We start from the raw sequence: 16018 nt of genomic DNA, 5'->3' as shown, positions 1-16018 counted from the left end.
AATTTAAATTTTCAAACTTTTAAAGTGTGAAATTTAAACTTTTATACATTTAAAATTTGAAAGTTTGTATTTAAAACTTTAAAAGTATAAATTTTTAACTTTAAAATTATAAAAGTTTTAATATTATAAGAGTAATGTTCCTAATTTTTTTGTTTTAATAATTTTATTTTTTTAAATATATCCATTGGGACCCAGTTTCCGATCCGGTCCCGGTCCGAGACGGGTATAACATTTTTTTCCGAAATTACCAATTCCGGTACGGTTCCGGCCAATGGTGACCAGTTCCATTCCGATTCCGATCCGGTAGTCCCAGTTCTGGTCCCGTTGCCACGCTTAGTGTGAACTAATGTTTATTGTGCCTTATCGAAAAGGTCACAACTATTTGGAAAAGTTGCAACCCTTCGTAAAGGTCACAACTTTTTACTTTTCATAAAAGTCGCAACTCTTCATAAAAGTCTCAACTCTTCATTAAAGTCGCAACTTTTAATAAAAGTCACAACTTTTCATGAAAGGGGAAGACTAGTTTTGAAAATAAATAAATTAAATGGGAATCCTGATTTGTGGTGGCGCCATGTAAGCAGGCCTAGATGTAAAATTAATGTTATCGAGCCCTGCATCGATAACTAGTTTACATGTACAAACAAATGTGGAAATACTTGTTACAAAAATGTGGGAATAGAAAAAAAAGAAAAAAATATCTTCAATAAGACATAAAATGCGTATATGATGGAATAAAAATGATACTTTTCTATACAAACTTAACATGTCATGTTAAATACTTGAACTATAAGAAAAAATTAAAGAAAGCACTGCATTTTACTGTTCTCATATCCTATATACTTTTGTCACTTTTTATTTCCTCAAATTTTTGTTGCAACCTGCAGATCCTACACATGTGATAAACCTTAACAAAGCCATCAACGTTGGCGAAAGAACTATGTCGTGTATCAGCACAAAAAAAGTGTGGAATATGCAGCTAGCTTTTTTAGTCAGAGGTTCATCGTTTTGGCTCATTCAACGTCTTACCCTCGAAAAATTCACCAAGCATACGTTCAAGATCTTCAGCCGAGTACCTGATATACTTTTGGGGGTTCTTACCGCTCTCAACCATGGGCCTATTCCAGAAAATAAATTGAATTACCATACAAGAAAAAGACTTACTATGAAGTTTGAAGCAATGTTATATTGGCATAATACATAAATAAACATTAAACTTGATCACAGATGGCAAGTAAACACTTCGATCAACTTTGAGAGTGCACATCTAGACACCTCAACTTGGTCTTAATATTAGCAACTAAACACTCCAACTCGACCCCATTGTGTCATGTGGATACCCAATCTGAAAATGACATAAATTTTGGTGGTGCCTAGATGATCATTTTGTAAGTTGGGAGTGTTCAACTGACAACACGATGGAGACGAGCTGAAGTACCTAGATTTGCATACTCGAAGTTGGAGTGTTTATTTGTCAGTTGAGACCAAGCTTAGTTTGAGTGTTTGTTTATGTATTATGCCTATATTGGATGCTATTAATTACATATATGAAGTTTGTTAACTGTCAACTGATTGATAATTTTGTTGTGATTCCATGTTAAGATTTCTGGCAAAACCATTGTGCGAAAAGAGAAATACAAACATAATCAGTAAATATATCATACCCGAAGCGCTTGATGAAAGATCTGTATGCAGGCAGTAAGACTTCAGCGACTGCAAGCCTCAATGACTCTCGTAGCTCGGTGTCTGGGACTGTCCATTGACTTTGTCTTTGATGAAGATCCTCAAATTGAACATTGAATGTTTTCAACCTGTAAAAATTTACCAAATGCTAAGCGGACTGGGATGAAGATACATGATCATGAAGTTAACTTGGCTAAAGAAATTGAAGGACCTTTCTTTTACAAGCGCTCTTGAAACTCCACTACTATTTTGCCCATCTACGCCCATAGAGTTACTGCCCCCAGATGATGTTAGCCCTTGAATCGAGAGGCATTGAAGAATCTATATCAAAGTAAAACGAGTTAATGACTATCATTAATTTATGCACAACCTATCTTTTCAGATAACTTCGCCCAATTTTAGAACTCCATAAGGCGAATACAAATCAAAATAGCCATGGTAATTTGACGGAAATACCGATCCAAGTATGGATAAGGATGCAGGAATTCGGCTAAAAATAATTCAAACATCTAAAAATAGAGTTATAGAACATGAATTATGAGATATTATGTAGACAACTTGAGGAGAAAATATTGATCAAGACGAGAATCCTGGAAGGAGATACAAGGAAAGGGAGTGACATAGAAATTTCTATATAAAAGGTATTTCATTTTCTTCAATTTCACATAAATCACTGGATCTGTCCAAAATTTCTCCATCAAATTGGGTCAAAGTACCCAACATCTGTTGACCAGATCAGATACGGATCCCACACCCACGTCGTGTCAACACGGGTGCAGCACCGAAAGTGAAGAGTCCGAACAACTTAGCCTACCACAACCCTCCTTGTTTATACATGCTTGGGACCGGCAATGTAAAGCACGCTTACACAAGCTGAGTTCTAACCACAGATAAAATTACATAAAACATAAAGCAACTCAAAGTCATGGAGTGAAATGATCAGTTTGGACATCACAGATGGAGCAGCAAATACAAGAAAAATCACGACGATAATGCTGACACATCATCATGCCAAGATTACTCACTCATGGTATTATCACCAACTTAACTTCATCTTTATATAGCATTATAAATTTTGCAGTGTGTCTATTTCTTCCTTGTTTCTTCTCTTTGAGATAAGAAGTAATGGAGAGGGAGAGGCAAGAAAATTGATACCTTTGCCCAAGCAATTCTTTTATATTGATTAGCATGTTGCTGTACAACTCTCCGGTGTCTTTGAACCCAATCATCACCCAATAAATCCTTGGCTTCAGACCTACAAGGAACAGATTATAAGCACCAATTTCCAAGCAAGCATATACTATTGTGGCTTATATACAGTCTATGCAACAAACCTGCGAACAGATCTGACCATGTAGTGAATATTGTTCATAAGGAACAAGTTAGTCAGAGATGGATCCTTATACTGCTTAGATTTCCCATCCAAATTGGTTTGAAGAGCCTGCATTATGCGCATTGTGACAGCAGCAAGTTGAGAATTTGAGTCTCCATTTTCAAATTCTTGGAATAGTTGTTTCAATGTTGATTGGTAGCTGAACGAAAGGAACCAAGCAACTCATGAGGGAAAATTAACTCAACAAAGACCGATAAGGAAGCTTCAGCATACGGGCACTTCCTTTCTTTTAAAGATAAGCACGATGCAATTTAGATGCTAAAAGCCTAAAACTAACTAGAAGCAACAATAGCCACTCTACCCACAGAAACCAGTGTAAAACTAAATAATGCATGAGTAATGTTTGATTCTTGCACTCTAGACAAATGGTCAATCCCTTCCACACTCTCGTATCTCAATCAGTTGGGATAATCATAGGTAAATTGTGACAATCTTTTCGTGTCCTATAGGTAAATTGTGACAATCAGTTGGGATAATCATAGGTAAATTGCGACAATCAGTTGGGATAATCATAGGTAAATTGTGACAATCAGTTACGATAATCATAGGCTGCCACCTCTGATGCACCAGCCAACAATCAGTTGGGACAATCATAGGTAAATTGTGACAATCAGTTGGGATTATCATAGGTAAATTGTGACAATCAGTTACGATAATCATAGGCTGCCACCTCTGATGCACCAGCCAACTCATGTCAAGCCAAAGCCTTGATTCTGATTCTGACAACTGCTTTACCATCTTGTGATGCAGCAACTTGCAAGTTCCTTAATATTTTATGATCAATTTTGCATGTAAATTCACATAGATAAAAGACTCTTCCACTCTCCTTCTTTGTGTTTGAAAATTTCTAAATGACTCAGGACCTAGGTTCACTATTCCTATACCTCACTTCTAGATCAGTACATCTGTAACTTGTCTTTCTGACGCATTTACTTGTGATACCATGAACATCCCTGAAATTTTAAATTGAGCATCTTGTCCATCCACCTTCAGAGACAAAACAATCAAAGAGAAGCAGAATGCAAGACATGGTAGTTTGAACTAGTTTCACACTATTCTCCCATTTACCAAGAAACTTATATTACGGCACATTCAGTGAGGTAAAGTGCACTACAAGTTGTTCCACAAGCTAGTGAAGGAACATGGTCTAGTAATATCAACTAGGTAGAAGCTTCCAATGTATATAAATGTAAAAGACATCATTTAGTTGAGAAAACTTACTCAAATAGGAACTTCACATAATTAATGACATAGCTCGTCAAGGGATGGACAGTTCCATCTGAGACGGCAGTTTTCGTTGCATCTTTCTCCACAGCTTCTTCAAAGTCACGAAATGTTTCTTGGGCTGTCTGAGCAAGTCGCTTTGACAAACCAAAAGCAGATTCCCTGATTTCGTTGCAAGATTTCCCTCTAAAAAGTAATTCAATCTGCATAAAATCCACAGCATTCGTATGTGAAAATTAAACCAGAAAGTTGGAAACAGATTACAGGGTGAACGAAGATGAAAAATACACCTACAACATTGTGGGACGTAATAGAAAGATATTAGATGCAAAACAAATGCAGTAGACCTCTAAGAGAGGCCTATTTAAGCCAACATAAGCTCAAACGTCACTCTACAGAGAGTGAAGAACAGCACCATAGCAGTGCTAACTATGTAAACTAAATACTTACACCTGAGGCTTATTATATATACACTCATATATAGCAGATATATAAATATACGCACACAGACATATACATATGGAACAAACTGTTTAACACATGAACATAATTCAGTATTACTATATCAAAGAACAAGAAATACAGAAGAAAGATTGTTGGTCACCAAGTGTGTGCTTACTTCACTTGCACCACACTTTTCTAGTAGGTACCAATGTTCCATTTGTTATTGTCATGTCATCACCATGTTATCACATCGTGCAAAATATCATTTGGACCATATTAATTTAACAGATAGCATAACTTGAGATTATTGTATCTGTCAGACAGTGGGCAGCTTTTAAGCCTACAAGTATAAAGTAAGACGGGAACAACCATATCAAAATCCATTACTGCCTTGTCAAGGAACCAGGAGCGTGTTTTCACATCATGTTAAAATTTGCTTAATCGATCAACTCATATGTGTCAAGTAACGTGTTAACACCCTCAGTTAAAGAGCACTGTCTGTGTCTATTATCTATTAAGAATTAACAACTTTCTTAACCTATACTATAAATGATACTCCCTCCGTCCCATTTTATGTGAGATAGCTTGACTTAGCACGGAGTTTAAGAAAGAAAGGAAAACTTTTAAAACTTGTGGTCTAAAATGAATGATAGAAATTTGTGTTGCTATAAATCATTTCATTAAGGGTAAAATTGACATTTTAAAGTTAAATTGTTACTTAATATAGAAATGTGTCATTCTTTTTGGGACTGACTAAAAAGGAAAGTAAGTCATATAAATTAGGACAGGGAGTATTAATTAAACCAACAGTCACCACGTTAAAGACAACCTGATTGAGAACTTGAGCAACAAAGGTTAACGAAAACTTTAAATCAACCTTTACCACTCTGCTACAATGCAATAAATAAAAACTTGTTGCTACTAAAGTTTCATACCTCTGAGTGAAGTTCCCTCATTATTTCATACATATCTAGAAGCACAAACAACTTCTCAGGTGATCTTTTGCTTTTGGCAATCGCATCACCAAAACTAAGCAGCATAGCAACACTCCCAGTAGTAACGTCAGCAAAGCATTGATCTTTGATCTGCTCAAATCCTTCAAACATTTGATCACAAACTTTCCGCTCAGCAGCGAATAACAATTTGACCTGTTTGATTATCACAAGACAGTCAAATGCCAAATATTTTTCAACTTAATGAGGTGTTAGAGAAAACTTACAGCAATCCTCATATAATGAATCCAATTGCCAATTTTAAATTCGAGAACTTCCCACTGCATCTTCTGAACATCATCTTTACTAAGTTTTTCCACTCCCAACTTGCGAAGACTTTCTTCCAGAACAGGAAAACGTACATCCCTATGACATCAATTTATAAATAGAACAAATGAGAAAAGGAGGAAACAGGTGAACTAAAAGAAGTGCCAGCTTAGAATCTGTAGCATTTAGCTTTAACAGAAAATTGATGTGATATGTATACAAGAATCTTCATAATAGTATATTCTACTAATCTAATTATGGTATCCCACTATATGACTCCCACTAAAGAGACCTCAACCCTGCATCACCTGCCGCAAAGAATCATGTTGTTTCTCGGCTAGGGGCTCCAGTTTGAGTGTTGGAACTAGGTTCAAGAGTAGGCTATATCTCTAAAACATAACAGTGATTTCTGTAATATCACCATTGGAACCCAGTCCCCAGCTAGGAACTTTTCCAAATCACTATTGCAGATATTGGCATAGATATTTACTTAGTGTTCGATCGGCTCGGCTTCGGATTTGATTGATATTTTCTTTACACAATCTTTGGTTATCAAAAAATATTTACTTGGTGTGTGTCTTTGTATTTAGATTAAAAGGCAATTGTTTATAAACTATTAAGTTTTATATTTAGCTCCCTTAAACGGGAGAAGGTAGACTTACCACATCATATACCAGATTTCCCAACAGTCCAATATTCTCCTCTCTCTCTCTCTCTCTCTCTCTCTCTCTCTCTCTCTCTCTCTCTCTCTCTCTCTCTCTCTCTCTCTCTCTCTCTCTCTCTCTCTCTCTCTCTCTCTCTCTCTCTCTCTCTCTCTCTCTCTCTCTCTCTCTCTCTCTCTCTCTCTCTCTCTCTCTCTCTCTCTCTCTCTCTCTCTCTCTCTCTCTCTCTCTCTCTCTCTCTCTCTCTCTCTCTCTCTCTCTCTCTCTCTCTCTCTCTCTCTCTCTCTCTCTCTCTCTCTCTCTCTCTCTCTCTCTCTCTCTCTCTCTCTCTCTCTCTCTCTGTTGTTTCTGCCAGTTAATGTCTTCCTTTATTGATGTTGGTGGTGTCCAAGCCAGCACCCCATTTATTCCACCAGGTACCTCCCCCACCAACACAGGCACCGGATAACTCTACACACCAAGGTTTAGGCAGACGGAAAGAAATCACCTAGTGTTTTTTGTCTTTATTGGATTTGAACCCTGGATTTAAAGTTTTCACCCATTTCATTGATCCCTAGACCACACCCTTGTGTGTTCCATCTCTTTCTTTCTTCCCTTTTATTTGGCTTAATATACAAGTTGCATGGTTTTTGCAAAGTCTGTCCACCTACTTAAACTTTTCCGAACTAAACACCTCTACATGGTAAAAAGTAAAAACATGCATACCATTGAACATACTTTTGTGGCATCAATATAGTTAATGTAGCGAAAAGTGTGTACCAATCACACTTATAAGGAGCACGGACTCTCCAAAAATGATGCCGCACCCGTGTCGGATACTCCTAAAATGCACTACTTTCAAAGGATCCAGATAATATTTTTGAAGAGTCCAAGCAACATAGATTAAATGATATTAGAAAGCATCAAGAAGATGCAAAGTCACAAAGCATGGATGTAGTGACTTTGATCCAGAAAAAACTAAAACCCGAAAAAAGAGAAAACGCAAGGTTAAAAGAAAAGACAAAAAAGCAAAGAGGAAAACAAGAACTCCAAATCCCTGCACTTCCTCTCCCCACCGTCCTGCTTTCTCTCCTCTTTCAAGTCACCCCCCTCCATCTCCCATCCATTTGCCGGTCTTCCCCACCCTCAATCACCTACCTCTGACTTTATCACTATATTTTTAGTTTTCTTGCAATTCCTAGCTAATCTTTGACAATAAACGCATTGAACTCTCCCCCTAGCGAAGATTTATGCTGGGTAGATGAACAAGACTCTTCAATTAATGGTAGAATTTGATATGTCAGACAATTACAACACTGCAGATCCATGTTTTTAAATTATCTATTTATCCTGATTCTAATCATATTCTGAAATTTAGATGTATCTTGTTATTGGTTTCTTAGATTCTTTTTAAGCTATAACGTTAGCTGCTTTTGCATTGTTACTTTTTGCCGTATTAACCACAAGCTATTTTTCCTTTCCTACATTTAGCATTGATTTGAGTCGGATCTGGGGAAAACTAAAATCAATGCTACTCGTCAGGTCAGTTCCGTGCTTTCTTAAATCGACTTCTTGATTGACATATTCCTATTTTAGTTCTGATCTTTCTTGTTGGTTTTTTCAACAACCATGGTGTCCGGACCAACTATTTTGTTGGGTTTGAAACAGACCAAATCCCCCATTACCCATATCCAGGATCATATACCTGGGACGAATAAGAGGAGAGCAAAGTGCCAATGGCGTGCAAAACACATGCGGAATGGGCAAGGAATAAAACAATGTCGAAGAAAAGCGGGGGCCAAACTCATTGCCATTGCTTCGTAGACCCAAAGCAGTGCAAAAAGGTCAAGCCTACTTGAATTTGTTATTGGAAAATGAGGAAGAAATCTGTCAAGAAGAGACAATCTTCAAATACATACTTTGACCTGATGGCTTACCATTCTTAGCTTCAAATACGTTGGAAAAGATAGATGATGACATTTTTGCTCTAACTGTAGGCTCAGTCATATAGAGTTGAAGCTCAGTCAGTGATGATGCATGGTGTTGGGCTCTGCATGAGGTGAACAGTGGTGGTGGTGGTGTGTTACTGAAAAGGAGAGAAATAGAGTAGAGGTGAAGGTATGAAGCTTCGATTAGGGAAAGAAAATTGTAAGGGAGAAGACTCTTGTTGGATTTCTTGGTGATTTTGAGAAGAGAGTGTGAGAAGTGTTTGAGAACAGCAATGGAGTAAACTGGGAGTGGTGGCAGCAGTGGCACTGTTTAGGGTAGCTAAGGTTTGTTTTGGTTTAGGTTGATGAAAACAACGATGTCTCATGTCATGATTTTATCTTACATAGAATGGATGTGTTATCCATGTCCAGGAAAGAGAGGAACTCCAGAATACAGGTGTTTAGTTGGAAAATCGTAAAATTAAGAGGCAGCCTTAACAAAATAGAGGAAGTAGATGTGTCAATTCGGATATTAAGCCTTCTTTCTTTCTTCTCTCTTCATTCTGATCTACCAAATGCAAGCTCTCCTTCACCACCCTCAACAATAATATCCATTCTTACACCAAGACACTTTCTTGTTCTATCGTTGGGTGCCCACTCCCTTGGGAGTGCATATCTTATCATGAATGCTAGTGTTGCCAATGCATCCGCGATTTTAAAAGTGACCAGAATCTACCTATATATATATATATATATATATATATATGCTATGTAATTGTTTCCAATGATGGAATCTCTAGAGCAGCAAGAAGTCATTCTTTTTCTATTATGCTTTCTAGTGGTCCATGAGTCATTGGATCCCTAAATGGGTAAACAGTGACATCAACGATGACACGAGTGTTTGGAACATTCAGCTGAGAAAATTTTAATGCTCCACTGCAGCAGTTTGCAGTCAGGCTGGGATAGGATACCTTTGAAAAGCAAGTACAAGGCCACAGTAGTAGATTTATTTCTTTCAGTAGATAGATTAACAGCACAGGATGATCGAACAGCATCACATATATCCAAGGACATTTAATGTTTGGAACAACTTAAAAATCACACAGAGTTAGGAATGATAAATCATAAATGTATAGCTGAAAAACACTAAGCTTAAGTCTTTGGGATAAAAAAAAGTACTCCAGACTGTTACATGTTCAGTTCTGAGTTCCAGATTAATTTGGTCAGATTTAACTGTAAACTATATTTTCTGATGAAAGAAGTGTTGAATTACTGTTGGAACATAATTAAGTAAATAAAAATGTACTCCCTCTCTAACAACTTAAGCTTTTAAATGATACGGTCACATATTTCTACTTTGTATCACAGCAGGCGAAGATCCTGGATTTGAGTCCCACTGCCACCAATTACTCAAAAGAATCTCTATGTACTTGGCCCATGAAAAAGTAACAGCCCAGCACATGAGGAATTATGTTGAAGACATAATTTATGTAAAGAAGAGCATACTCTCTAACAAATTCAGCTTTTCACACATTTCTACAACTACTATTTGAGAATATTGGATCCTACCAACAACAATGAGGAGTAAGACACTATCAAAGCAATCATATTTGTTCATTTACTTTGTTTCTTTTAATTTCCCGAGGTTACGAGTAACCTCATTTTTGGCTTAACAAAGAAAGGATTCAGCTCTTTACAGTATGGATCTAACACAAAATGCTGATTGTTCAGGACCACATAGTTTAGTACTTGTATAGTTAAAGAACAGATATTTTACCTGTATATTTTTACCAGCTGTTGTTGATGACCAGCTTGAACCATCTGTTGGGATAGATCATGCAATAGCGGCAGGATCCTTGGAGGGATAAGAGTTGGTGGTGTATAGACGGTATCATCTGTTCCATGATTATGCTCACCATGGCTACTGGGCAAATGGTTCTTATTGCTAGAGTCCTGATCTCCTGGTGATCCAGTTGATGGTCGCATTGAAGTTGGAAGGCATTCAAAAAGACGTTCTGGTTCAACAGGTTTGCTGAAAAAGCAATACTCAGATATAGCCAGAGCTCAATTGAAATGCAAAGAATAGCACGGCATGTAAAGAATAATAGCACACACATGGACAAATATAATGCCAACCACAGTTCACTGCTGCTCAGCAAGCAGAGGAGTACAACACAAACTATTGCAAAGCAAGTGACTAATAACAGCGTGGCCAAAACATATATATAGCCGCCAACACTTCTGTTAGAACTTATTATAATGCACAACACAGCTTACTACTTCTAGGGAGAATGCAACCTATGATTTTGAGGTGTTTGGGGCTTAACTTTACCAGTAGAGCAAAGCTTCATTGGCTAAATATATAGACCCATTGAAAGGTGAATATTGCGAACAGAAAGCCCAATATGGTGATGAAAGAGATAGAAATATCTTTATTAGAAGGCTAGTCAAGAAATGCTTGAATCTCAAACCCAAAAATGTTATTAATCCTCAATAACAGCCTGCATAAAGGTCAACTTAAAAGAATAAATGAACGTTTAGTTTCCATATATTGCTACAGCTATAATTTACATGAAAGATAAGAACACTACAATCAACTATAACCATTGATACTTGAATAATAAAAAATTGTTAACCCTGCAAATAAGGATAAAAGGATTCACTTTTTATGAATAAAGAGAATAATAGTAATACGTGGAAGAATACGACAAGGTATCAAGATAATATCATGAAAGGTATAATTTTTTCTGTTTTGATGAGAAAGGGTATTAATTTGCATGGTTTACTTTCTCTAAAAAAAAAAAATACTTTAAATGGTAAGAGTTTGGACGAACCTGTAAGATGATAAAAGCTGCTTAAACTCATCTTCAAGCTTTGAAATAGCCTTGGCAAGTAAACTATTTGCATTGTTGAGCACTCCATCACTACTCTTGAAGCTTTTGTTGTTGTTGAAGAAGCGAATATTGTTTCTCAGTTGTTCAATTGCTTCAAGGTAACTTTCTAGGTCCTCGTGAGGGCCTTTAAGTATTTTAGCCTCCGCCTACATGTGATGTAACCATGAGGTCGGCAGCTCCAAGTTGAAAAGAGTATTTCAAAAATTAACTCAGTTTTGCATCAGATTAGCAAAGGAGGACTACATTTTGATAGTGGATCTTCTTTCCTTTTTTTCCTGTTTTCCTTTTAACCAGCAAATAAGGTTGTGTTTAACCTATACCTTCTAACACACAGAAAAAAAAAACATTTGGAGCCACATTGCAGTGAAACTCATTTGCTCTTGGAAAAGCAATATACTACTAAGAAAGCATTTTTCCTTTTTCATTCTGCAGCTCTTGATTTTTATATTTTGAGTAGTTAAATATGTTTAGCTTTCCAACTTCTCTCATATTTGGGCTCTCCAGTTTTCTTTTCTTTTTCTTTTTCTTTTCCTTCTTTCTTAATAACCACGAAATCCTTGAGGACCGTGGCGCAACAGTTTGAAACTTGGTAGATAATGGGCCCGTCCTCTAGCCTTCTCCACATAAACACCAAATTTTGTTTGCTACAATGTTTGAACTCGTGATGTGCACCTAACCCATACATCACGCACTGCACTCTTACCACTAGACAAAATCCCTAGGGCTTGGGCTCCTTAGTTTACTAGAAGAGAAAAAAATTTCTTTTCCGATAGCCAAACCTTCAGGATTGTCAGATTGGACTCAAGTATGGAGAAGGCATTTTCACTTTTCCTTCTGTAATTATTATCTTCTTAGCACTTGTAGGGTTGGTTAAATACTAGCGAGTATTGACTATTCCAAAAAGTATAGGCAACAAGAACTAATGACTAATTCATACTATTGTCTTTGAGTACAAATCCTAATAGTTTATACACGAAAAGAAAATTGGAAATAGAAACATAATGAGAAGAAACCCTCCAAGAATATTAAGTGAGGTGCACGTCAAGAAGGCGAGGGTGATGGGGTGCACCTTTTGGTTAGTAGGCAGCAGAAATGCAAAAGAGGTGATTTTAGGACATCATGAAGGAGAACAATACATTTAGATCCTTCATTTCACCATACAACTCCACTGAAACTACATTGCAATGGACTGCAACTATATATCCAGTAAAAATCATCTTGAAGGCATCTATTCGTACATAAAAATCCTTAACTATTTTTTCTATTCTATTGATAACATATTTTACCAGTAAAATCCCAAGTCAATTGGGGTACTATTGTGATATGCATTCAGCCTCAAACTACTCTATCTATTTTTCTTGGATATGTATACATAATATCCTGCTGGTGACATCTGAAATTTATTGTAAAATTAGGCACTACCCATATCATCTCCATATAAATGTCAAATAGGAATCAAACTTATGAGCATCTGATAGAATAGTTGTTTTTACAAATTAATCTCCACACTGCAAGGGCACAATTCATTGGAAAATCCCAAAATACTTCAACAGATCACAAATAAAACACCAAAACTCTGCTACTAAATGCACGGCATGTTTAGCAGAAACCAAACAATTTTTCTACCAGAGTTGCATAAATCAATGACGCATAACAGAAGTTAAAACAAACCTGACGAGAAAGATCAAATTGGGACAGTATAACATCCGCGGCCTTCAGAGTCCTATCGATGTTCTCATGAGCCTTCCGGATAGCATGAGTCCTAATCTACAAAGAGCACATTGAGTACCAGTCAATAAATGGCAAAACTGAAAAGACCAAAAATGTCGATGCAACAAATCAGCAAGTCTTGACCAAAATCAGTTGTAACAATTTCAATGAGCCCGGTTAGCTCAATATGGAAATCATGAAATGACAAACAAACCCAAAGCTCATCTCTTTCAACATTCAGATCCTATCAAGCAAGAATCACTTCAGTTCCCAACGTAAGTATAAACCCCATGCTTCTTCACCAAAATAAAAAGAAAAATCAACAAAAGTCGCACTTTGCTTTCAATTTCTCGTCTTCATTCTTTTCTACTAACATACATATTAAAAAAAATGAACTAAAAGTTCTTTACTTTCCATTTTTCTCCATCAGGAACGCTAATTAGTTGTAAGAACTTTCAATTAGCCCGGTTGGCTCAAAATGGAAATCATGAAATGAAAAACAAACCCAAAACTCAACTCTTTCAACAGTCAGATCCTTCAACAAGAATCACTTTAGTTCCCAACACAAGTATACACACACACACACCCGCGCACACACAAAAAAAAAATCAAAACAGAAGTCCCACTTTGTTTTTAATTTCTCTTACACATTCTTTTCTACTAATATATTCAAAATTTGAACTAAAAAAATTCTTTTCAATCAGCCCTGTTGGCTCAAAATGGAAATAATGAAATGACAAACAAAACCAAATTTCATCTCTTTTTACATTCAGATCCTATCAACCAAGAATAACTTTAGTTCCCAAGGCAAGTATAAACCCCCACCCCTCTTCCCAAAAAAAAAAAAGAAGAAAAATCAACAAAACTCACACTTAGCTTTCGATTTTCTCGTATTCATTATTTTCTACTAACATATTAAAAAATTGAACTAAAAGTTCTTTTCTTTCCATTTTTCTCCATCAGGAACATTAGTTAGTTGTAAGAACTTTTAATCAGCCCGGTTGGCTCAAAATGGAAATCATGAAATGCTAAACAAACCCAAATCTCATCTCTTTCAACATTCAGATCCTATCAAGCAAGAATCACTTTAGTTCCCACCCAAATAAAGAACCCCCACCTCCACCCCCAAAAACAAACAAATCAACACCAACACGGAGAATGGATCTAAGAGGGCTTGAGGGTGTTCACCTGAAGCCCCTCATCAAAAAATTACATTTTTATTATGCATACATAGATTATCAATCTCCTAAACACAAGACTACAGGTCACCTCAGTGGTTTAAGGGTTCAGAATTCACCTTGAGGTTCCAAGTTCAAATCTTTATTTCACGAACCCCTAAGTAAAAAGCCTGGATCATACCTCGTTTTCCATTTTTTCTCATATTCACTCTTTTCTACTAACATATCCAAACTTTAAACTAAAAAGTTCCTTTCTTTCCATTTTTCTGCATCAGAATTGGCTCCAAATATTCCTGGTAGCACAAACTAGATCCAATTCAAGAACTTGGGATCTTCAATTGAAACAAGCAAAATCACAAAAAGGGTTTACCTGAGTGGGACGCATAGCAGTTTCAAGAGCAGAAAGACGATGGTCAAAAGAACCCAATATAGAAACCATGTTATCTGTAATTGACTGACTTTTCTGTACTGATTCTCTCATCATTGTTGCTCTTTCGCTTAACATATCAACAGCTACTATTCCTCCTTCCCCACCTCTGTTTCTTGGCATAATACCCATCTTTTTTTGCCCCTTTTCTCTTGAAGACTTTGTTCTACTTTTGAAGAAGAAGAAGGAGAAGAAGAAATTGATCGGAAATGAGAAAAAAGAGTTGTGCAAATGAAGGAATAGAAGAATAAACAAATGAATTAGTATATTCAACAGAGAGAGCAAATAAAAAAGGGGGCTAATATTTTGTTGACAATGGTGGACAGATGCATAACAGGGTGGGCTATAAATTTTATATAAACAAAAATCATAACATTAGGTAGCTTTCGGGTTCGAGTTCTCTCGTGACAAAATAACTTTTGTTAAGAGCCGTTTTATTTTTAATATGAGATTTTTTTTATGTAAATTTAAATTTAGTTGGGCTCAAATATAAATATCGAATACTTAGTAAAAAATAAGAAGAAAATGGTAAGCTTTGAAATTTCTATGTACTTAAAAATGGGAATTTATTTCTCTTGAAAAAATAATACCCTCTTTGTTTCATTTTAGCTGGCATTTATATACTACCATTAGATATTTTAATTTGCTTGTTCTGTTTATATTACTATATATAATAAATGGGAATAACTAAGCACCACATCTCAACATGTGTTCCAATAAGAATCACTATTAATATCCAATATATTTATAAGTGGGCCCCACCCCCTTCCACTTAAATACTACATATTATATATTAATTACTACACTATAAATGACTTAAATATTCCATGTTATATATTACAATAATTAACAATTATTTTACACTTTAAATTCTATCAATGCCATATAAATTAAGATAAAAAAGGTAACATATAATATTTATATTTTATAATAATATAAATATATATAACTTAAATACTCCATATTATATATTATTACAATAATTAACAATTAGACTCTCAAACATAAAAAGTAACATATGCTATTAAAAACTTTAATAAAAAGTACTATAATAATTTACATTACTATATATAATAAATGGGAATAACTAAGCACCACATCTTAACATGTGTTCCAATAAGAATCACTATTAATATCCAATATATTTATAAGTGGGCCCCACCCCCTTCCACTTAAATACTACATATTATATATTAATTACTATACTATAAATGACTTAAATACTCCATATTATATATTA

The 16018-nt window shown here is 35.8% G+C and overlaps 1 protein-coding gene across 1 annotated transcript; it reads right to left on the bottom strand.

Annotated features, from left to right (window-relative positions):
- Positions 1-684: 684 nt before the first annotated feature.
- LOC102583058 (exocyst complex component EXO70A1-like) lies at positions 685-15094 on the bottom strand. Its single transcript, XM_006365627.2, has 12 exons — positions 14722-15094; positions 13135-13230; positions 11404-11609; positions 10347-10601; positions 5961-6099; positions 5677-5889; positions 4295-4500; positions 3015-3212; positions 2836-2935; positions 1892-2001; positions 1662-1808; positions 685-1115 (listed from the first exon to the last, which is right to left on the bottom strand). Exons 1-12 carry the CDS (start codon positions 14908-14910, stop codon positions 998-1000), a joined length of 1977 nt encoding a protein of 658 aa, XP_006365689.1. The 5' UTR covers positions 14911-15094; the 3' UTR covers positions 685-997.
- Between the last annotated feature and the right edge of the window lie 924 nt (positions 15095-16018).

This window comes from Solanum tuberosum, unplaced genomic scaffold (genome assembly GCF_000226075.1).
Source record: "Solanum tuberosum cultivar DM 1-3 516 R44 unplaced genomic scaffold, SolTub_3.0 scf00549, whole genome shotgun sequence".
In the NCBI taxonomy this organism is placed as follows: Eukaryota; Viridiplantae; Streptophyta; class Magnoliopsida; order Solanales; family Solanaceae; genus Solanum; species Solanum tuberosum.
This window is presented reverse-complemented; position numbering and strand designations above follow the sequence as displayed.

Bases quoted from the DNA above. Each gene is read 5' to 3' on its own strand.
- LOC102583058 (XM_006365627.2), bottom strand. From the start codon at position 14,910: ATGGGTATTATGCCAAGAAACAGAGGTGGGGAAGGAGGAATAGTAGCT. The intron at 2,002-2,835 runs GTATCAATTTTC...ACTTTGATATAG, and splicing joins AAAGAATTGCTTGGGCAAAG to ATTCTTCAATGCCTCTCGAT. The intron at 1,116-1,661 runs GTATGATATATT...TTTCTGGAATAG, and splicing joins TCTTTCATCAAGCGCTTCGG to GCCCATGGTTGAGAGCGGTA.